Source organism: Ornithodoros turicata, chromosome 6 (genome assembly GCF_037126465.1).
Source record: "Ornithodoros turicata isolate Travis chromosome 6, ASM3712646v1, whole genome shotgun sequence".
In the NCBI taxonomy this organism is placed as follows: Eukaryota; Metazoa; Arthropoda; class Arachnida; order Ixodida; family Argasidae; genus Ornithodoros; species Ornithodoros turicata.
This window is the reverse complement of record NC_088206.1, coordinates 65466402-65489662: the sequence shown is the minus strand read 5'-3', so window position 1 is coordinate 65489662 and position 23261 is coordinate 65466402. Positions and strand designations below refer to the sequence as shown.

Sequence of the window (23261 nt, the reverse complement as noted above, 5' to 3'; positions counted from 1 at the left end):
CCGTCGACCACTCAACGTCGAGAAGGTATTGGGGGACCTACCATACCAGTAGATGTAATCCACGCTTTCCGACCTGGTGCCTTTTCTGTGCCCGTAGGCGGAACGCCCACCTTTTGAAACACAAGACTTACGGTATCCCGAAAGAATGATTAGCGCCCTGATATAACATCCGCCAAGGTTTCTGGAGTAGAATATTTCCACACCAACGCAGCCAACGTCTCCATCTTTTTCTTGTATCTTTCCCTCTTCGAATGTTTCTTGTTTTTACATGATAACCAATGTTTACGAATGTTGTCATAGGATATTCTCCTCCACGTATTCTGAGGTCTCGCGTCGGTAAACACCAGCACAAGCCGAGACTGCGGCGGTCACGTGGCTGCAAGAAGTCCCAGATAAATAGGTTCTCACATGTTTATTTCATTGTTCGCTTCCTCATTGACACCGTTTCAGTATCAAAATAATGTTGTTGCTCTGTTCGTTTACGGGACCAACTTGACCACGTCATCCAGAATAGTGCGCACTCTATAGCGTTCACGACGCCTCGCATTCAATAGCTTGATAATCTGTTGGACTCAGAATCCCGCCTTATTAAAAACATCATCATATACAAGCGGCGGATGGGACTAATTGAGTTGGAGGCCCTCCAGCAATAAGGCAGACGACGTACAGCTCTGGTGGCCAAGTTCGTCAACTTGGAGAAAAGGTCGGTAAGTCATATCCTTGCATTGCGCCGTTGACTTTTGTTTGAGCGTTTCGCTTTCGTAACGATTTCTAACGCATTACGGAATAGTTGCAACGGATACCAGTGAGTCTGTTTCCGTTCAATCGGGAAACCGCATGGAAACAAACTCGTCAATATACGCGTAATATATCTCTTCTGTCTAAACTCGTCCGTGCGACGTTTGTCCTGTTCGTTGTTTCTGTCAATTTGTGCCTGTCAGAGTTGATTGGAACTTCATTTGTTTCTCGGTCTAATATGAACTGCACGTGCCTTCTCTCAATCGCAATAAAGATGATAATGCGTCAGCATCTGGGGCGGAACGATGCATTACAACATGACGATACAATGTCCTCTGATACGTCGTTCAGTCGCGTTTCTAGCATCGCCTGCTCCTGTTTTTGTTTCTCCTGATAGGCGAGGAACCAGAAACTGTGAAGCAGAACATATCATAACAATCATTGTCGACCTGAGAGTAAAACTATCCTGTAGTTGTCTGTGCGCCATAAAAACCGCGCCATAAAAATCATCATCATCATCAAACTGTCCTGGTTTTCCTGGCGCTTGGATCGAATAAAAAACAAAGCAACTCGTAATAATAAACGGGTGTATATAGACCATTTGCCTTAATGACAAACGTACAATCCGGGATTGCGCCTGGATAAATTAGCATATAACGTGACACCTACAAGTCTCAAAACGAGGCTGCAGCAGCGCCTCCTGTTTTCCAATTCATGCATATCGAAAACACCGGGACTGTAGCGACAAGAAAAAAGGACATCAACACACGCGGTATTGAGACCATGTGTCGTTGACAAAATTTCCTTCCCCCCCCCCCCCCCGCCACAGCCGGGAGGTATTCAATATGTATCAATCACCGGCTTGATTACTTCCTTGCCATCCTTTCGCCCCAATTCACGCCGAGCGAGAATACACTTGATTTTCAATACCAAGGCATCTGCATGAAAGCATTCAGAAAGGCAGTGCAATCGGACAGTATCGAAGAGCGTGCGGAATTGTAATGTGACGTTCCTCCAAGCACCACAATTTTGGGCGGGCGACAACACGACATAGTAAAGTGACTTCGTGATGAAACACCAGCCCCGACGGCACCAATTGCGCTTTGTGACAACATCCTCTCTTGACTTCCGCCTGATACGGGAAGCCGACGTCAAGATGAATCTTGGCGCAATAGAGGGTGTGGGGGTATAATAGTTCGCGCGCACACGATGTGTGTAGCTCACAAAAAGGAAAGGCTGTTTTTCTCCTATATAGTTCGTGCTTTGTGAGTTGATCTGCGATTTTTGCGCTACCAGACTCAGCATAATGTTTCCTTAGGGTTATGTGTATCCTAGCATTAAACCGTCGTGGTAAAGTAAGCTTATTGTTTAGAAAACGACTTATTTTTTCAGGAGCCGGCACGGAAGAGGGATGAAGTTGTGTCAGTTCTTTCTTTGTGTCTTCCTCGCAGCAGGTGGGTCTCGTTGATTACGTGCCGAACATGTGTCGGAGCTTGACAGTTTGTCGTTATGGCTGTTATTTGTGACGTACAGCTTTCTTGATCAATCAAATGTGATTACAAGTAATTATGTTGATTATGTTCCAGAATATGACAACCACTGCAAAAATGTTGCAATCGTGTTCGATTATGCTACAAATGTGCTTATAAACATGTAGTTATAGCACCACACCTGTTATATCGTCGACAAAGGATACATTACAAGTAATAAACGTTTTTTTTTAGTAATTGCAGGCGTCGGCACACCCGTGGTTGACAACACATGTTTCACGTTTGTGCACTTCTTTATTATCATCGCTAAAAATCAGTTTTTGGAACAGAACCATAGTTATTAGGAAAATGAACTGGTTTGGCTTTGATGTACATTTTCGAAAAATCAGCAGTACCCTTTCCAAGGTATTATGTGGAAAAAGATGAGTCAAACACAACGACAACTAGAAAAGACGGGGTGTTTCGTCGCGGCTGTTGCGGTACCTACCCCATTGCACCTGGAACATTCTATGAAGATGGTAATGTGAGGTCAAACATCCACGAAATGTGATGTGTTAGTTTTTAGCCCTATAGTTTTTTAGGTTCCTTTTAATTTACTCTATAATCACTGAGCAAGCCTTGTGAAAGCGCATCGAAAAGATAACCAGATACATTGTTCTCAAATTGGTTCAACAGCACCACAGCAGAAAGAAAAAGTTAAAGCATAAAAACATTGTGACACTGGACAGGGCACTGCCCAAGCAGCACAATGTACTGAAAGTCGAGTGCAATGGGGGTGGACGGGTGGGTGGACGGCCTTGAACAGACTCGTGGAACTACAGAACTTTGATAAGGCACATACCGTCCACCCCTATATTGCACTCGCCTTTCAGTACATTGTGCTGCTTGGGGGTGTTTTTTAACTAAATTGATGAACACGTGATCACTCGTTAGAGTTATCTTTGTCGTGTGATGTGGCCTCTGATGTCTTCCATGTGTATAGGATCTCACGCCGACGACAAGGTAGAAGAATCGAACAGATACATGGACAACCTACTCGAAGAAGCATTCCCGCGCAACGACAGTGCTTTGGTCCCTGTCAGGATAGCCTATCTTGACGGCTTCGAGATCGAGCTGGAGGAAGAGCGTTCCACAGGACGTTACTATACACGAGGCCGCAAGTTTGGTCATCGCGGTAGTAAACTCCTGAAATACGCTCTCATGTACCAGATAGCACGAAGCACGTTTAAACGGGGAAAGAAGTACAAGGGCAACAAGCCGGTCGTGTTTGGCAACGGCCTCCAAGGTGTCTTCTACCCGAAAGCAGGCACGGGGGTGCCCCATATGGCGAAGCCTCCGCCTCCTGGCTTCATATGGCGACCGGGTAGTACAACGTCCGATTCTGGGGGTTATCCACATGCTGGATATCCTGGTAGCGGCACAGGAGGTGGGTCGTCCAGCGGTTCTGGAGGAAAGAGTTCTGGTGGGAAAAGTACTGGTGGGAAAAGCTCGGGAGGCCGCTCGGGTGGTCGATCCGGAGGACGGTCTGGAGGCGGCCGGAAGGGTCGCAGAAGTCTTGAATATTCCACAAAGTCAAGGATTAGGAGGGATTTCGAGAGGGACATCAAAGTGAACCTCCAGAACGGTAGAGTCTCCGGCTTTCATCGCATAAGACGGCTGGGCGACTGCTCGCCACCGACAAAGCAACTGGACCACGTCACAGTGTCCTGTTACGTGTCATTACACGGCATGGCAGTGAATTTTACTGGTTACGTGGAGGGTGAACGGTCAGGTGTTCTACGCTCTAATTACAAGCCCTTCAGCATGGCAGCGGTTCTGCGAAACTCAGCAGCGTTCATTGAGATTACAGGTCTAACAGGTGGGTTGAATGTTTAAAACCCAGTTCTACGCAGAATATCCCTCTAGTAGTGCGAGGCATATCGCCTCGCGTCATGGTATCCTTTTGCCTGCGGCAAACGCGGTCTGTTGCTATGAATGTGTTTTCCTGTGGGCACGATATCACCTAATCGCCTACAAGGACGATTCTAGAAATTGAACCCAAGCAGCACAATGTACTGAAAGTCGAGTGCAACAGGGGTGGACGGGTAAGTGAAAGACCTTGAACAGACTCGTGAAACTAAAGAACATCGATAAGACACATACCGTACACCCCTATTGCACTCGACTTTCAGTACATTGTGATGCTTGGGAAAGGAATATGCTTACCGGAACCTGTGAACTCGATATCAGTTGTACGTACTTTTCACACACGGGAAGAACAAATGACATTATCGTCTAATGCCATTAGGATCCTGAATAGCACTATCCACGATGCTGGTGCCACACGTTAGTCTGCACGGTGATGTTAAGCGCCATTACCTTGATGATGCTGCTGCTTTGGCGCCTTCATTTGCTCGTTCAGTTAATCGATGAAAATTTCCAGCTTGAAAACTCCAGCTTGTCCTTCATTAGAGAATACTCGTGTCACCTCAGATTATGAGATAATCATGAGTATGCTTAGACTATGCTGATTTTCAAACTTTGTCAGATGCAGCGCCGGTGGTGTCTGCATGGAGTGTCCTCCCTTCGGACCTTCAGATCAATGCCTCCCGTCCCATGGACGTGTACCCCGAGAAGAAACGCATCCTGGAGGAGTACCTCGAGGTCAACATCGACGAAGACATCGCAGACTACTTGTACGGTCCTCTGCAGGACCAGATTGCAACTGCAGTTGCTAACAGTACAGTTCCGCGTCCATGAACTGTAAACTCGGTCGACTATAAATAGGTCGAATCGAAGGTGGTGCATGCAAGGCAATAAAATAGATATTGAACATACTGCCTACTGGTGATGTGCGCCCAGTCATGATAGCAGCCTGCAAGACAGTGCTGGACCCTTAGGAACAGTCGGACATGCCTGCGTGAGACGGATGAGCTCCAGCGCTGCACTAGTGGACTGATGCAGGCATGATTAGAAGATGAAGCCAGAAAAGGACAAGATGAGGAAACAGAGCTTCATCAACGAGCATCTACAGTGGAAAGTGTCAGAAGGTGAATGTGGTGGATTGATAATGATTGGTAAAAGAAATGGATATGTTAGTCACAGGATATTCGGGACTTGCTACTCCAGGACGCGTTATTCTGGGTTCATTTATATGTGAAACAAATGAGGGGAAAGGAGGGTGAGAAAAAAGAAGAAAGGGAAATGTAGTAGATGTGCACACGTTGGTGCGTCGAGAGCATGTACGAAGGTCTGTATTGAGCGGCATGGAAACTTTTGCGCACTAAATGTTCTATGTACTACCTCACAGATGCATCATCCATAAGTGGTAATGTACCGAAACGGAGATAACGATATGATACTTGCTAACACATTAGAAATAAGCGCAAGATGTTGGTTTGTAGTTTGGAGTTTTTTCTGCCAAGGATATCGAGTGAGTGAGAGAAAAAGAAAAAAAAAAGAAAATTGGCACCACCAACGTGGAAGATCAAGCTGCGTCGTACAGTGGCACATATATGTATATAGTACATATGTGTATCTTTGTCACTGTGCAAGATGTTGGTGAACTACACCAAAACACTAACACTTAGAAAAGGCGATTGTTAACCAAGAGAACGCGTTATGTTACGCTGCGACAGACTTATGATTGGCGGGACGAATAAAATAATAACCGTGAGCACAATCTTGCCCTGCCGTACCTTAGTCCTCACATGGTTGACGGACGCAACCTGCAGCCCTTTGTAACAGGGCAACCTCGAAATCCTCCTTGTAACAAATCACAAGATGAGGACTGAACGCAATGATGTAAATATGTTGTACTCGCTACTTCTGAAGTTGTGCTTGACACACCATTCGCTGACGGCGAGGACCGGAATTGGCTAACTAAAAACATATTGGGGTCATATACACATAATTATATAATGCATACAGGTGTGTGCTGAGCTGCATGGATATCACAGTAAGAAATGGGCATCACAGCATCAGCAGCTATGAAAAGAAGCAAACAATGTGTGTACAAAATTTCATAAAAGAATTCAGCGCCCCATATAGAAATATATTCGAAGCAAGTATACATAACAGTGACTCATCTCCTGCTCCAATAATACGAGTAACTCCTGTCTACAAATTTCTTCGTATGAATCCCACGTTCCAGACAGAGCAAAATGTCTTGGAGATTTCCATGGGTCATCCGCTAGCGGAGATTGCAATCTCCGTGGGAGGAAGTAATTTCTCCTCATTCCACGCACATACTAGTGGCCGGGATCCGGGCCTTCCCTGGAACTTCCTGCCCCTGGCAAGATCTGGATGTAACACGGATCTACGCGGATATTCCGCAGAGTCAGTGCACATACGCGGTACGCTAATCATAAAGGAAATTCAACTCACGAAAAACTCGGTGTAGTTTACAGAGCAGACGGCTAAAGTTTGTGATACCTTCATCCAATCTCTGTTGACCTCAGGACCATATAACTCGTGTTAACATTCTTGTACGATATAGTATATACAGGGTGTTCAAAATTGAGCTTTACACTAGCACTTCATAAATAGGTGAACAAAAGAAAACTGGTGCTATTTTTGTGTTCCTTGAGTAAGAAACAGGTGCTACATAATGAGCAGCACTTATTTCTTACACAAGTAGCGTAAAGTTATCATCCGGTTTGCCGTCATCGCTGTGTTTGCATAGCGCTCGTGAAAGCTTAATTTTGAGCACCTTGTATATACAATGCGATGCGCAATATCGAATTTCTATAGAAGTGGATGCAGACGATGGCTAGTTGCAGATCAATTCTTGGTAAGACGGACATTGATTACGTGACGAAAGCGAGCAACATCTTCTATTATTAAGGGAAGTGCCTCAGGACGAAGGTCGCCGATATTTCGAAGAGAGACAGTTCTTCTTCTGGGCCCAGAGGATTTCTTCCGGGGACAGTGAGGCTTGCGTTGTGTTTGTCCTTCTATGTTCAATTACCTCATGTACTCAGTTACTACTATGTTACATGGCCCAGAATAAGAACAGTCTGTAACAGCCGTGATGCTCTACCTAAGGAATAACTACAGTACGTAAGGATTCGTGCGGGACCAGCGTTTTATTCCGGTACGCTGGACCAGCCGCTGTCGAACAGCTGATGGTCAGATGCGTGAGAGCGACAGCTGATGCCGAACAGCGAGCCTCGAGCCGACGCCTCAGTCGTCATCATTCACCAACACGGTATATTTTCTTCAATATCGGCGGCTCTCGTTTTGAGGCACTTCCCTTAACTTTTTGTTAACAGTGTAGTTTTTTTTAAAGGATGAGAAAAGAGGAAAAGTGAAATTTTAAAAGACTGTGTAAAAGGATCTCTTCCAGCACAATCAAAAACAGCAAACAAGTAGATTATGGTGAATCACCTCATACGTCAAGAACAGAATTGTCCTGGAGAAGCCTTTATCCCATATTTTCGATTTTATTCACGAACCTGAACGCACGTTTACGCACGTGCATCACAAAAGAGCGTAATGGTAGTTGGTTACACTGAAACTAACAAACAAGCAAATAATAATAATAATAATAAAAAACAGCTAAGACTCACGCGAGAACGATATTTCCTGTAGGAGCCTGCCCTTCCACTGGACGCGAATAATGTTACGTCATGACAGAAATATGTTTTCGCACATCAAGTATAGTTCTTTTTCTAGGTTCAGGTGGCTTTAACATGAAAGAACTGATATTCTAAGGCTGGAACCACATAGAAGGGACAAATATATACAAGGCCTCAAATTGCCTAAGAAATTAACGACGAAAGATGAAAGTCACTGAAAAGGTTAGCCAGCTGTAGGACTCGAACCCACATCTTCTGGATTGTGCTTTACCAAGCTTTACCAAGTCTCCGATACAAAAGTGCTACGCGAGCCATTGATATTAATGGAGAAAAGTGGACACAGCTTGCGAAGCTGACAGCAGGGGGTGGTGAGGTAGTGACGCGACAGGTGGCAACCGCTGGACTACCCAATCTGTCGAACATCGAACGTGTGAAGACTCGAAGCATGTTACCATCACATGAATGTAAACGATGCATTGGTACACTTGGGCAATCTCGAATCTACCCACAATACGACATCACACGAGGAACTTCTACGGAAGGGGAAACGCTGTATATAAATTATGCCTGTGACACATATACGCATGCCAAACCCATTGACAATGCCCGTGAGTTCTCATTCGGCGCCCAGCGGATCAATTCCTGGTAAGGCGGATGCAGATCTCATTCAAATTAAGTGACGAAAGTGAGCACCATCCTCTATTGCTCTATGCAAATCACATTCGCGCCGAGTGGTTCTTATGAAGGAAGACAGTTCTCTAGTGACAGCCTTTGAGAAAGCAGCAGCTTCTGGTTGCAACTCTGTCTCTGTAAGCTATCTTTGAGTTACATGTATTTAATTATACCAGGTGGATGACGAGTGTTGTTGTCCCCATGTCATAGTCAGGATTTTTTTTAGCTGCCTTTGTCGTTTTCCAAGGCAAGGAGCACTGACTAAACCACAATATGTTCTCGTTTCTGTCTTAGGAGAAGCTTGTCGCTAACCATGAATGTTTCTACAGCATTTCTGTGTTTCTACCTCGTATTTGGTGAGTTGACTTTCGTTGCTTTTAGTGTAATCACTGTTGCAAAACGTATAAAGCACTTTCTGGTGATCGAGATAGTAGCGGGAAGTCACAGCCTCGATATTCTTGGGCCGGTTGACTTGCGTGGACATGGACACACTCCAGGTAGACGCATATAGCCTCACCCGTCCCTTTCATTTCCAGCGATTACTCCTCTGTCTCTAGAGCTACAGCTCGTAAATCCCGTCTTAACCTCCAATCCTCAGAAAAGCGCTGAACGCTACAAACTCTTTTGTGTTCGATAATCTTTACTTTTGACCTGCGGCAGTATTGCAGGACCAGCCTTCAGTATTGTGGTTCTCTCTATTTTCTGCTCTCTCTCTGGCTCCACGATAACCAGTGTTCCTTGCGTTTACGAGCAATCGTCACTGCATTGTGAACGCGTCACACAGGTTTAATAAACTTAGTGGTGCGACGTCATGCTCCCATAGCGCCTAATTGCTGTGTTTAAGAAAAATAATTCGTTTGCGTGGCGTACATCACGAAACGTAGGTTACGCACTTAACCACTAATATAAAAATGACCTATAATTACATTTGCACTATGTAAGACATAGACGCGCCTTGTAGAATACTTGACATCCCAATGCATTCAGGATTAAAGACCGAACCGCACATTCACAGCCCCTAATATTACTGGTTCATGAGGCCCGCCGCTACCAAGTGAATCGGCTCACTGGCGATACACCTGCCAGCCAATTTCATTCAACTAATGTTTCAGTACTTTCACCTGCATGAGGAAAACCGCTGTAGAAATACCACTTTACATGCAAGACCTTTCCCTTTGCCGCTGACTCATCTCCTTTACCACTTGAAGCAATCGCCGTTTTCATTCTAGCACGGGAAGGCAATGCCCAGAGCAAGATTGAAGAATCAAACAGGTAAAACATATTGATTGCATACAGATGCGAGAGGGGCAAGCGGCTTTTGCATCCTCGACTGTCCTGTTCTCAGGTACATGGACAGCCTGCTTGCGGAAGCATTCTCTCAAAAGACCGGCGAACATGAAGCAAGAACGATACTACCAACGTTCACCTTTGGGTATCGGCGGTTCCCTGCTGATTTGTTTGATCATTACGATCAGCGATCACTGCGAAGTGCACTTCACCACGGCACGTCTAGTCGAGGCTTCTCACCCGTCCATCACGTTCTACGCAAGAGGCACGACGGCGGTTCTTACAACGGGAAGCCTTGGGGCACACCCAGGGGTCGTGCCTGGCCATCTTCTAGGGGAGACCCCATACCGTTACCAGACACTTCACCATTGTATTCGAGGACCTTATCACACCATAGAAAAGGTGACAGAGCTGCTAGAGCCGCCGAACGGCGTTCTGGATATCGTACTGTTACGCTTGACGGCAGAGAGACTCGTGAGCCTTTTGCCAAGGCCAGAGTTGCCCGTTCTTATCAAAATGTCATCGATGCCCTCTTACAAGCCGATGTCGTGTTCTTCAGACAGAGCAGACGACTCGGGGACTGTTCGCCACCTACGCGACGTCTAGGCAAAGACGTTACCCTGTCCTGTTATGTGTCATTGGATGGAATGACAGTCATATTTTCGGGATGTGCGTCCACATTCTGTGGTGATCTTCATTTCGTCGACCATCTCCGTCTTTACTCAGAGCTGGTGAACTCGACGGCATTCATCGAAGTGACGTCTTCGTCAGGTCAGTAGACGCACTGTAGCACTGTGGGATAGAGCGCCGTACACTCTAACAAAAAAAGAGTAATTTTACTCCTTTTGATGAGTAAATGCATTGTCACAAAAAATAGACCCTTTCGGGAGTAAATGTACGGGAGTAAATGAATGTCACAGTGTGGAGACTGCATTTTACACTCTGTTCTTAGAGTCTCCGGAACAAAATTCGTGTGTATGTATGAAAATAGTTCGAATGAAACAGCCAACAGTGATATGTCGAGTGATACAAAATCATACGACTTACATAGGGCACAATTTGCGAAGAAGGACGCGCTAACTGTTTCTTACTCTCTAGTAGTGGAAAATTGCTAAGTTGGCTGAGTAACACAGCCTTATGCCATCAAATTGACCAAGAGCACATATTTACATAAACTGTTACATTCGGAAGACTATTTGTGAAGTTCAGTGACAATTTGCAGCCCTGGGGAGTAAATGTCGGGGTTAGGGGACCAAAATGGGGAGTAATTGCAGTCTAGGGGACTAGACGCTGCAATTACTCCCTATTTTACTCATTTTTTTTCATAGAGTGTAGTACTGTAGCCAACCCTGTATCACGATGGCTCAGACATGTCGGGTTCGCGACGTTAAGTTACGCGCGAGTGCATGCGACCAACACCACCTAGATTGAGAAAGTCTCCTTATTCGTCGACGTGACGTAACAATTAAAAGTCAGCCAATAGGGCACCGGGATTCGAACCCGGGAGGTACCCGGGTTCGAATGCCGGTGCCGGCTGTGCTGTCTGGGGTTTTTCCTGGGTTTTCCTCAGACGCTTTCAGACATGTGTCGGCACAGTTCCCTTAGAAGTCGGCGCAGGACGCACATTCCCCCAGGGCGTGAGTCGTGACGTTGCCCACATACGTGAGGCCGACAACGGCAAGCCCTATCACCACCACCACCACCACCAGCAGCCAATAAGGATCGCGTTTTCAACTGCGGCAGCCAATCACCAACGTGCTTTCACCGGTCGTGGCCATGGAGAAGAACCTGCGTCGTCTGCGAGTTGTGATTGAACGTCCCAGCGTACTAAATGGGAAAACTTGGAAACAAAGCGCAAAACGGCCGCAATCTTTCTCAAAACTGATTTCCTGGAAAGTGCGGTGCCTTTTTTGTCTAAATATTCTGGCCCGCGAGTAAGTTGCAATCATTTGCGAGTTCTTGGATTTGCAGAACGGTGAATCGTAGTAGCAGACGAATTCTGACTACATATGTCCTGGTAGCGAAGAGGGGAGAGGAGGCAATAAGGAGCCCTTCAGTATCTAGTTGGCGTTTACACGACGCTTTTCTGTATGAATGAACCTGAAAGACTGCTTGCTTCCTGCGCATGTCACACTTTCTCTTTCTGTCTTCTTTCCTTTTTTTTTTTTTTTTTTTCTAGGGAAGGAATAGCAAACATCTTGTGTGCCTAACCTTGCCCTTTCGTTTTCTTTTTGCAACCATGAAACATACCACCTGTTGTTTTTCTTTTTCTTTTTCTTTTTTTTAAAGTAATACGCTGAAGCCAGCTGGCTGGCATTTTTTAGCTCGTGCAGATCGGTCAAGTCGTGTAAGTGGCTTTGAGACTCAAGAACTGACCGCATTGATGCGCCTGTGTAGTATGACCTGGGTCGATTTATGTTAGTGATGATCGCAAGGTGTCGCATTTGTTCATAACTGTTCACTGAAATCAAACTATTTTTTCTAGGCTCCAGACCCTGGCTTTCTGTGTGGAGTACTCTGTACTTCGAACTACTGGATGATACGACCTTCTTTTCGTCGTTAGGCAGATTGTCGAAAAAAGATACTAAAATCCTCGTCATGTGGGTCGCAAACATTCTGGATGGTGAACTGAGAGACTACGTCGCCGGAGTCATTCAGAATACAACTCTCCCGCAGCCATAACCTCTCGTACCGAATCGTCTGTATACGCATATCGTACCTAAACTAATTTTTACTTCCCACACGGCGCGTGACACACCCAAAACCCAAGTCGTGGATGCTACTTTTTGTATCAGCAACGCTTCAGTGTGACAAGGAGAAGTCTCCAACATTCGTCTTAATGACGGCGACCGACCCTCCACAAGCAGCACGCCAATACTGGACCCATGTGGGCTGCCAGGATTACAAATATTGGTGGAACCAGGCTTCATATTGGACCAACATGGGCTGCCTATATGCGTAATGACAATGCCATTGTGATACGCACTGACTACCAACCTTTCTTTGCTCAACGCACCTCTGTTGCAGTTCAGAAAAACGTTATCACAACCATCCTCGTTGTTTGGGTACAAAGATAGCAATAGATTGACAAAAAGGCTGGGAATTGACGTTCTGAAGGTGGAACACACAGAAAGGATGAGTACATACAAAGCCTCAAGTGTCTAAGAAATTAGTGATGAAAGAAGGAAGCCACCGAAAAGGTTAGCCCGCTGTAGGACGCGAGCCAATCCCTAACCTACATCGGCTGCCGCTGTACCCGCGTGGAGGAGACCCTTCTACATCGTCTCCGGCTGAACGTTGCCCTCACTCGTTCACTCCTGTTCAAAATAGGCCGCGTCTTATCTCCCACTCGCCCCCGCTGCGCTCTACACTCTTAAAAATAATGGTGTACTTTAACTCCTTTCCTTGCCACATATATAACACCCTTTTGGAGAGTACAATTACGCTCAAAAGGGTGTCTCCTCACCCCCTCAAGGGAGTAGCATAACACTTCTCCCTATACTGGAAAGTAATATTACTCCCTGGCAGGGAGAAGTGTTATGCTACACCCTTGAGGGAGTGAGGAGACACCCTTTTGAGCGTAATTGTACTCTCCAAAAGGGTGTTATATATGTGGCAAAAAAGGATTTAAAGTAGTACACCCTTTTTTAAGAGTGTAGCAGACGATATCTCTGATCCGCTCCTCCACTGTCAGCGTCACCACCATCGTCGGGCCGTGCTGTGAACACCTCTCAGAGCTTGGGTGCACGAACGGACACCCCTCTCCCCCCCCCCCCCATCTCCTTTCACCTTTGTCCTATATGCGTGATGAAGCAAGGGATTTCTTCTTGTTTTTTCCTGTTCTTTTCTTTTTTCTCTTTTTTTTTTGAATATCCACCCGACGTCTGTCTGTCGGGCATCTCCTTTTTTGTTTTGTAAATCTTCACACGCCCCCAGACAGAAACGACGAGCGTTTCCTTTTTCATAATATTTTGTTTCATTTCTGTAGCAGTTTAAATTGCCACACAAAGGCGTATGACACCTTCTCTCTCCTTGAATCAGAAGCGGTAACTGTATCAATTGGTGCAATGATGGCACATGATGCAATGATGGCACAGAGCGCGTTCGCTGCGAAACCTGATGTCGTTTTGGCGCCAACCCAGAAGCGGTGAAAACGGCACGTATACTAAGAAATCGCTGTACCTACACTAATTGAAATAGGCTAGCTGTCTTCCTTATCGCAAAGTATTCCCAACTAGGAATCTAATTCTGAAGCCTGTACAGTGGTGGACAAACGTTTACGGAACGCGCAAGCCATGTATTTTCTCCTCGGTGCGACACCCTGGCGGCGGGCGGAAGCGGGCTCGTTCATTCGTTCAGAGGGAGGAAAGGAGTGCGCCGGTAGCGACACCAATCCAAAACACTTCGGCTGCACATTCAAGCGATACCGAAACTACCGCAGTGTGTTACAACCAACGCACTCGCCCATCCCTCTGAACTGGCCCGCTTCCGCTCGCTGCTAGAGTGTCGCACGGAGGAGAAAATACACAGCTGGCGCGTTCCGTAAACTTTTGTCCAGCACTGTAGTACAGAAAACACAGTGTCCTGCTACATTGACAGAGCCAGTCATAGTTTTCTCTCTCTCTCTCTCTCTTTTTTTTATTGTTGTAGCTAACCCGTGCATCATTATAGCGACAATGCAGCAGAGTCGTATGACGGTGCATTTTACAACCTTGCACACCGTAGCACAATGGATACAAAAGAAGAAAACGCATAATGTTACCCATCTTTGCCACGAATGCGCGGTACCGGTCCCTTGTTGCTGCGACCAACAACTCATCGTAGTCACCTTCACCCATTCGCTCGAAATCAACTTTGAGGGCAAACTAACTACAGATTTTAGCTTCAAGTTTCGTACTGACCTCGGAAAGAACTCGGAACCAAGCTCCGAAAGAACTTACCTCTTCCTGGCCGTGGCGACCGAGCTAACGTAGACAGAGTTGGTCTCCAGCTCTGTGACACACACAATCACTAGCACATTGCAGAATTCCAGCGCAGACTCAGAGGATGATATGCAAGACACACCACGGGATTCCAGGAGGGCTTCAACACATGGGTCACACACACACACACAAAAAGGTGGTACGTAATCCTGTGAACGTTTATGAACAAAGGGCTCAGATTTGAACTCGAAAATCCTTCCAAATGACTCTTCCGGCTATTCAGTTGTTCTTCGCTCCAGGCCCTCTTGCAAAGGCACTGCAACCACACACGACAAAGCGACAGGGGCAACTGTTCCATGTCAAGAAGTAACAAAAGAAAAGAGAGAGAGAAATGAACAAGCCGAGGAAAACCAGCAATGCTTTCCGTGTGCCACTTTCCACCGCTTTGAAAACAAAACCATATTATCTTATCAGCCTCTTAGGGACAGATAACATTTGATGGGAGTACCCAAGCAGCACAATGTACTGAAAGTCCAGTGCGATAGGGGTGGCTAGTATGTGTCTTATCAACGTTCTTTAGCTTCACGAGCCTGTTCAAGGCCGTCCACCTACCCGTCCACCCCTATTGCACTCGACTTTCAGTACATTATGCTGCTTGGGTAACTAGGAGGTCAAACTTTACTTGTAACATCACTGGGTCATCGTTGTTACCATTTTGATGGGTGCACTGGTGCACATATTCATATCCAGATCCACCGCATCGATCACTGATATCAAAGAGTTCAAGAAGTGCCTGTGTGACTATACTTTCGTGTATAAATAGCCTGTTACTAGCGCCGCATCTATATATTATATGTGAACTGTATTTTCATGTTTAAAAGGACCATCACATCCGGAAAGGTGTGCGTGACACGGTAATGTGCGCCATGGTTTCACAGTCTTTTTAGCCAAGTTTCACTTACGAATACAGCTTATTTATCAAATAAACGAGTTTTAAAGATTCGCGCTTCGTCTACAGCTAAATTAGAATGACGTAGGACGGGCACGCGAATGGGAGCGCAGCTGAGGTGATTGTCTCCAAGGTCGTCTGCTTCGCGTTCGCACCGCAATATTAGAGGGTTTTAGTACATCGTACGCTATCGCCTTTGCGTACGTAAGAGATAGCGTTGATGGTTCTGCGCACGCCCATAAGTGAAAGAGAGCTTCGCGCAGTGCGCAGAACCACCAACGCTATCCCTTACGTACGCAAAAGCGATAGCGCACGGTACACTAAAACTCTCTATTAAGTGAAAGGACCTCGGTAAATACGCCGGCTTTCGCTTGCCAGTGTGAGAGTGCTAACAGACGTGACCCTATTCTGTGGGGCATGGTGTTACGCTCTTAGGTCTACAAACGCGTACGACGCTAACAAGAAGCAGCATTCCACGAGCCGATCTCAGACTTCTCCGTGACGTACAGACGCCATCCCTCCTGGCCGGCGGTCGGACGCCAGAGACCCTCTGCTGCTCCCTGATTGGTCTTGTCTGCATCAAAGGGCGCTCTCTGATTGGCCGTTTTTGGCTATTGTCGTGACGATGCCCACTCCTGTGTGGCCAACAACAAAGGCAAGCTATGTTGATACCCCCCTCCTCCGCCACCCAGGATTGGCCTTGTCCAAGTGACGTTTACAGAGAGGGGACTCCGGATTGCTCTCAACATCCGTCGTCTGCTGTTGCCATGTGTTACATCCAATTGAACGGAAACAACTCCACCGATTCGCGTCCGATTTTCGGCGTCATTGTCGCTGATGAACGAGGAGTAAAATGGTACTGTAGTTACAGAATCGGAACCGCGACGGATGCGACAGTACGTTTAATTTGTGTATCTAATTATGTGTATTTCTAACGCCGCATACTTCTTTTTTAGGTGTAATATACTTACCAGTCCCCTCTGTAGTGCCTCATGGACTTGAGGGTTCATAAATCCAAACGAAAAAAAAAAAAAAACAGCGCAAAAAGTGGACAGACAGAGAAGACACGTACGCACGGGGAGCTCTGACTAACAACTGATTTATCTCCAAAGGCGGGCTCCTATAGGTCCCCGTGTGTACGTGTCTTATCTGTCTGTTCACGTTTTCGCACTGTTTTCTTCCCATTCGTGATGTATGTACCAACTTGCTAACACTATTGCCTGTTAATTCATAAAAAGATAAATATATTCCACTGGAAGCGGTACATGGAATGCTGGAATGCATGGAATGTATATGGACTCACACACGCTGAAGTCACCAGACGACATCATGCCTCTTGGATATCTTGGCGATTTTTTTTTCTATCGTTTCTATTCACGAATTCTGGAGTGGCCTGACCGCTTTTTGTCGGACCTCATATATATTTTTAGTCACAATCGATTAACCAATGTAAATTAAGCAACAACAACAACAAATAAATTGTGGCTCTGACCTGGGGTGATCCACCACTGGAGAGCAGTACACGACCCCATTACACGCAAAACATTAGGTGTGAGATAGGAGAATGAAGGCTCTCCTCCACAAAAAAAAAAAAAAAAGAGTAAGATGAAGAATTACGCAATTAACCAATCATTCGATCTGTGTCTCGAATAGGTTGAAGGTCCCGCCTCTTTATATTGTCTCTCGAGTATTGATTACAGCCCAGAAGGCAAGCGTAATCAAAAGTCGGTACGGGAAAGCTAAATTTAGCTGCCACGAGACTATGTAAAATATATAGTGTAAGGTGGGAATTAGTTAATGACTGAAAGAAGGTGAAATGTGCTCCTATCACCTTCTTCCTGTCATGACCGTGCTTCCATCTTTTCACTATCATTTTTCCAGATAGATGAAGCTGAAGTGCATGTCACGCGCAACCATTCTCATGCATTAAATCATTACCATCCTGACGCTGTGCCTCTCGCAACAATATTTTTGCTTTATTGTGTGTTTTGTGGGAGGGGCGACATATGTATTACAACAAAGGAGAAAAAAGGGGCAAAGGTTAGCTAAACGGGACGCCGGCTTGCTATTCCACAACTAAAAAAATAAATAAATGAATAATAAAATAAATAAAAAGGAAAACAATTGGGAGATAAAGGATAACTAACAAACCGTGAAAGAAGGATGAGACAGACTAAAGACAGTAATGGCCAAAAAGAAACAAAACAAAGAAACAAAAAAAGAAGAAGATGACTAACAAACGGTGAAATAAGCATGAGATGGATTACAGAAAAAGATGACAAACAACAACAACACATCATGAGGTTAATGTGTTGGGAGCGGGTCACTGAAGAACGAGACGGCACGACTTGAGTTCACAGGCTGTTCATGAGACCTGTATCCTGCTTTGTGGAAACTGAACGTTTTACTGCTTTCGAGACGTCTTGTCGTGTTTTGTCTTCAGCATTCGCCCACTGCTCAACCTACTTTTCACAGGAGTATTCTATGTGCGAAATAGTGCCAGGTATAGCTACAGTGATATAGTTACAGTTATAAATTGCTGTATACATGTTACTCAAAGGTAAAAAGAAAGGTAGTTTCCATCTTGACTTTCGCCAGTATTTATGGTTACCAAATTGGCATCCTACGCTGTCGTCTTCGCGTACGTAAGCGATAGCGTGATGGTCTTGCGCGATGCGCGAAGCTATCTTTATGTTTTGCGCGTGTGCAAAATAACCAGCGCTATCCCATACGTACGCAAAGGCCATAGCGGACGATACACTAAAACTCTCTACTATTAGTGAGTTATAGTATACCGTTGGTAAAGTTGTCGTCTCTATCGGAACCAATCGTACTCGTGCGTGGCTTAGAATCTTATCCACTGATTGGTTCCGTTTGATACGGTGAGACGCTAGCCACGTTATCAACGACCTGCTAAAACTCTCTATTCGTTGGAAGCACCCCAGACAGCACAATGTACTGAAAGTCGAGTGCAATAGGGGTGGACGGTATGTGTCTTATCACTGTTATTTAGTTTCACGAGTCTGTTCAAGGCCTTCCACCTACCCGTCCACCCCTATTGCACTCGACTTTCAGTATATTGTGTTGCTTGGTGCCATGGCAATATCAGATACACCGTCAACGAAAGTTCGAACGCGTTGGCGAAGTCAGCGTGTCAATCAACGCTTTCCGCGAACAACTGTGACGCAGCTCACAACAGGAAATCTATCGACCGAGGGTTCCGCTCACTGTTTGAGATAGTGGGCAACACGTGTGTGTTTGTCTTGTATTAGGGTGCGCGATAGGCGGTATCCAGAAATTCCCGTCTTAAAGCAACAACACGGTAAGTTCTCACATGTATATGTGTTGTCCGCAAGCATGACTGTTTCAGATGACATGTAAAGATAAATAGCTCAGTATTAATGGCTGCCACAGGGAAGTTTTGATGACACTTTGCGAGAAGTCACTGTAATACATAGCAGGAAATGCCTTTGAATGCCGGGTGATTAAAGTGGGCAGGACGGGTGTCCCTTAGTGACATCGAAGTTGGATCTCGATTTTGGGTCTAGCAAAGCGAAGGCGCAGTGTTCGTGAGTCGTAAACGTGTAAAACGTTAATGGTAGTGTAGGAAACCTTTGAGGAGACTGGGTATCACCCGTAAATGTAGTTTCAGACGGTTCTGCGCCCTAACCAACTACAACAACAAATATATGAAGTTAATAATGACGAGAAGCGTGATAACCTGCGGCTTGTTCATGTGCTTCATGAATTCATTTATGTTTCAGGAGTACACTAGCAGAAAGAATGAATATCAGTCCACTTTTTCTGTGTTTCTGTGTCATGGTCGGTGAGTAACAGTATTCTGCCTACACCAGCTATACATGAACAGGCTCATGACGTTTTTCACTGGTAGTTCTGAACAAGAACGATTTATCACGACTGGAAGAAAAAAAAATCAAAAAGCTCGACTTAACACAAGCAATTATGTTTATGCATACGTGGGCCCCATCTCATCATCATCATCATTTCCTTATATGTGTGTGTGCACGTGGGGAACATTACAATTTCTATAATGATGGTTCACTTCAGTGACTGTTTCTTTTCACACTCACGGCAATTTCCTTTATATGGCTTTAGGAACCTATGCCGACAAGAAAGTAGAAGAATCAAACAAGTACCTGGACAATCTACTCTCGCGGACATTCCCAGTAACGACCGATGGAAGGGCTTCACGCATACCCTTAAGCGTGACCCACCTGGACGGGTTCGAGGTGGAGCAGACTAGAGACAGGTCGAGCGGTCGCTATATAACGCACGGTCGAAGGTTTGGTCGTCGCAAACACAAGCACAAATACGCTAAGTATGCACTCCTGTACCAACTGGCTCGTAGTGGATCGAGCCGTGGCTCATCGCGTATCGGCTTCAAGCCAAGTGTGTCTGGCAAACATGGCTCGGGAAAACTCGGACTTGGGGCCCTCCTGCCCACCAACAACTTTGGCGTTAATAGTCGTGGCTTTGGAGACCCAGCCTTCGTAACCGGGAACCGAGGAAGCCACGGCCCGAAGAATCCCGTTTTAGGCATCCTAAATATGGGACACGGTACAGGCATGTCTCATGACCCTACTAAAATAGTTCGCCCACCAGCACCGGGCTTCGTTCCGCAGCCAAGACCTCATGTTCCAGCATATGTACCGATACCGTCAGCGCCACTCTTCCCGTTGGGACCCAACGGCTATCATCCTGCATACGTAGCAACAACACCACCGCCGCGCCCCCTGTCACGGACAGGTACACCTTTTCCCGTAAATATAGCAAGAACACCAGTACCTGGCTTCGTCCCGCAAACAAGTGGATATTTTCCAGGAGGAACGTCTGCCCCGCCTTTGTTGTCGCGAACAACCAGCTACTACCCTGCGAGAACGCCAGCACCACATTCTCTGTCGCGAACAACCAGCTACTACCCTGCGAGGACGCCAGCACCACATTCTCTGTCGCGAACAACCAGTTATTTCCCCGCGAATGTAGGAAGGACACCAGCGCCGGGATTCGTAACGAGACCGAGCAGCCATGCCTCAGTAAGCGTACCAAAACCTCCAGCTGCTGGCTTCGTGTGGCAACCGAGCCATCAGCTGCCGAGCTCCTCATATGGCCAGCCACGTTGGACCCCTGGGGGCTCTTCGGGACGGTCTTCTGGAAGTCATTCACCTTCTTCTTCCGGTAGTTCTAGGCTGCCGTCTTCTGGGAGTTCATCGCCTTGGTCTTCTGGTAGCTCTTCATCCCGGTCATCCAGCAGTTCTTCGGGAAGCTCTTGGCGTCCCTCTTCTGGGAGCTCATCACGTTCAGGGAGTTCGTCGCGCTCTGGGAGTTCCTCAAGATCTGGAGGCCGGTCTAGGGGTCGCAGGGGCCGCAGGAGCCTGAAGGTTCCCAGCAAAACCAGATCTGTGCGCTCCCTGGGCACAGACGTCAGAGTACACCTTGAAGGTGGCAACGTTACCGATCTCCACAAAATCAAGCGACTCGGCGACTGTTCACCGCCAATGTGGCAACTGGGGAACACTACTGTAGCATGTTACGTGCAGTTAGACGGCGTCAAAGTGAATTTTACAGGCACGGTGACGGGCGAAAGATGGACCCGTGCAACAACGTTTCGTAAGGCAGTGCCCATCAGCGTGGTAGCCATGCTGAAGAACTCCACAGCTTTCATTGAAGTCACAAGCTTGCCAGGTGAGTGTCTCACTTTCAGCGTTGTCGGAAGGATTAAGACTCATGGTGGGGGGGGGGGGATTTATTGACAGAAAAAAATATGAAAAAAAGAAAGCGGAATGGTCAGCCATGCAGCACGCCGGCTTGCTATTCCCTAAAAAAAAGAAAAACAGAAAGGAAAAATGTAAACAAGAGAAAAGGAAATAACAAAAAGATAAATAAATAAATGAAAACAAGAAAAATTGAAAAATACACTCGGCTCACAAGGAGCCCAGGAAGCCCGCGTCATGCAGAAAGCGGAGCACCGCTTTTGTGACTCTCCACTGGTTAGCTCGCTGCACAGGGCCAAGGAGTGTTACGAGAGAAACGTTGATGGCTGTTTATGCGGCCATCGCTTTGGTATCCGGATAAAAATGTTGAGCCTTAAGATGCGTGCTCTTCATAGCGAGGACGCATCTCAACGGGCAGCCAAAACCTACACACGCCTGTGTGGAGGCCTTGCATACACACGTATGTGTACGTGTGGTACCCAAGTTACAGGTCTTCTATGTTTCTTACTTTTAGTTATTTTGTTATGACCTTAGCTGTGTCGTAACCAGGGTCGGATCCTGGATTTTTCTGAGAGCTGTCGGCAGCCGATCTATGACAGCATGCTACATACGAGTACAGTGCCTAATATAAATCGGCGCACATGTTGATAAGAGCAATTGAGGGGGGAGGGGGTCAGGAATGCGGACCTTTCTCACCCCCACCCTCAGGAACCTGCTCCTTCATGAATGACTAGCCAATGTCAAGCTCGTACAGATACCATATACGTATTGCAGAAGAGAGACAGACCAGGCTTATCGGCTGAGAGCAGGCAAGTTATCCAAGTGTCAGATTCGTCTCTAGAGCAGTTGTGCGAAGAGTTGAAGTGACATGCAGCGTCCCAGATGCATTTTTCCTACCCCATTCCTACGTCTGCAATGTGCACATATTAACTAAGAAAAAAAACGACAATATGTCGACTATTACGTGAATATTAACAATTCCGTCGCTTAGTATTTCATGTTTTCCCGTCCTCTTTCGTTTGACGACGATGGTGTTAAACCGAAATGACACAAAGAGTAGCCATTAATGTATCCGCCTAGATCCGAGATCGTCAATACTCTTGGCGTCTTTAGGTTCGGAAGACTGATTCCTGACGTCAGCAGCTCTTCTCCCTGAGTTGTTTGAATTCTTTAATTACTGCGCCTTTGAGCCTTACGTGTCTGTGTCGTCCCTAATTGTGGTCTGCCTCGGCCAATTCTCGTTCTTTACACCTCTAGTCTGTTCTTAAACGGAAGTTAAAAGTGACCGTTGCCTTGTGACATTACAGGTGCTCCCCCGAAACTCTCCGCGTGGAGCGTGATGCCTTCGGAGTTGCGAATCAGTTACTCCAGGCCTCTGGACGTGGACTGGGATAAAAAAGGAGCCCTGGAAGAACAAATCGAGGCGCATATAAATGAAGATGTGACTGACTACCTCTACGGATCGTTGCAAGAGGGAATCGCTGATGCCGTAAGGAACAGCACACTGCCGCTGCCGTGACGTGCTGTATACCTTGTCTTGTCTGGTGCTGTCTGCTTCGTCTCGCCTTACGAGATATTATTTTCTAGTAAATCAGTCATCTCAAGTACCAATACACTGATATGTGCGCACAGTATTGTCGTCGTTTCGGTACTTAGAGCGTCAAGTAACGTTGTTATAGCATGGAGATTATCAAAACACTAGGATGAGTACCGAACCGTTATTTTTTATGTATTTACAAACAATAAAGAAACTTTCAATGTTGGCATGATATTCCACGGGAACATATCGTCATTTGATGAACCGTACATCTCCACCCTTTCGTTTTTCTTGCACTTCCCTCCACATCATCATCTGTTGGAACCACAATGAGCGATTATTGAAGTATTTTTGAAATTGTATCTGGAAAGCGTCC

At 46.2% G+C, this 23261-nt stretch overlaps 4 protein-coding genes across 4 annotated transcripts in view; 3 read left to right on the top strand and 1 right to left on the bottom strand.

Annotated features, from left to right (window-relative positions):
* LOC135397069 (uncharacterized) overlaps positions 1–15011 on the bottom strand; it is a 123339-nt gene extending 108328 nt beyond the window's left edge. The window contains exon 1 of the mRNA XM_064628406.1: positions 14686–15011. The gene's annotated coding sequence lies outside the window, so the exon portion shown is untranslated. The remainder of the gene's footprint in view (positions 1–14685) is intronic.
* LOC135398184 (uncharacterized) lies at positions 674–5045 on the top strand. Its single transcript, XM_064629614.1, has 4 exons — positions 674–703; positions 2131–2192; positions 3211–4086; positions 4756–5045. Exons 2-4 carry the CDS (start codon positions 2150–2152, stop codon positions 4965–4967), a joined length of 1131 nt encoding a protein of 376 aa, XP_064485684.1. The 5' UTR covers positions 674–703; positions 2131–2149; the 3' UTR covers positions 4968–5045.
* Positions 8489–12794, top strand: LOC135398183 (uncharacterized). The gene is made up of 5 exons (XM_064629613.1): positions 8489–8595; positions 8753–8814; positions 9688–9730; positions 9804–10516; positions 12231–12794. Exons 2-5 carry the CDS (start codon positions 8772–8774, stop codon positions 12425–12427), a joined length of 996 nt encoding a protein of 331 aa, XP_064485683.1. The 5' UTR covers positions 8489–8595; positions 8753–8771; the 3' UTR covers positions 12428–12794.
* A 3760-nt stretch (positions 15012–18771) lies between the features above and the next one.
* Positions 18772–23119, top strand: LOC135398182 (uncharacterized). The gene is made up of 4 exons (XM_064629612.1): positions 18772–18938; positions 19381–19442; positions 19733–21319; positions 22656–23119. Exons 2-4 carry the CDS (start codon positions 19400–19402, stop codon positions 22865–22867), a joined length of 1842 nt encoding a protein of 613 aa, XP_064485682.1. The 5' UTR covers positions 18772–18938; positions 19381–19399; the 3' UTR covers positions 22868–23119.
* Positions 23120–23261: the final 142 nt, after the last annotated feature.

What these genes read in the sequence shown, in the direction of transcription:
- LOC135398184 (XM_064629614.1), top strand. Translation starts at nt 2,150, where the DNA reads ATGAAGTTGTGTCAGTTCTTTCTTTGTGTCTTCCTCGCAGCAG. An exon ending in TTGTGTCTTCCTCGCAGCAG is followed by an intron (nt 2,193 to 3,210) that starts GTGGGTCTCGTT and finishes CCATGTGTATAG; the next exon opens with GATCTCACGCCGACGACAAG. An exon ending in TGAGATTACAGGTCTAACAG is followed by an intron (nt 4,087 to 4,755) that starts GTGGGTTGAATG and finishes AAACTTTGTCAG; the next exon opens with ATGCAGCGCCGGTGGTGTCT.
- LOC135398183 (XM_064629613.1), top strand. Translation starts at nt 8,772, where the DNA reads ATGAATGTTTCTACAGCATTTCTGTGTTTCTACCTCGTATTTG. An exon ending in GTGTTTCTACCTCGTATTTG is followed by an intron (nt 8,815 to 9,687) that starts GTGAGTTGACTT and finishes TTTTCATTCTAG; the next exon opens with CACGGGAAGGCAATGCCCAG. An exon ending in CGAAGTGACGTCTTCGTCAG is followed by an intron (nt 10,517 to 12,230) that starts GTCAGTAGACGC and finishes TATTTTTTCTAG; the next exon opens with GCTCCAGACCCTGGCTTTCT.
- LOC135398182 (XM_064629612.1), top strand. Translation starts at nt 19,400, where the DNA reads ATGAATATCAGTCCACTTTTTCTGTGTTTCTGTGTCATGGTCG. An exon ending in GTGTTTCTGTGTCATGGTCG is followed by an intron (nt 19,443 to 19,732) that starts GTGAGTAACAGT and finishes ATATGGCTTTAG; the next exon opens with GAACCTATGCCGACAAGAAA. An exon ending in TGAAGTCACAAGCTTGCCAG is followed by an intron (nt 21,320 to 22,655) that starts GTGAGTGTCTCA and finishes GTGACATTACAG; the next exon opens with GTGCTCCCCCGAAACTCTCC.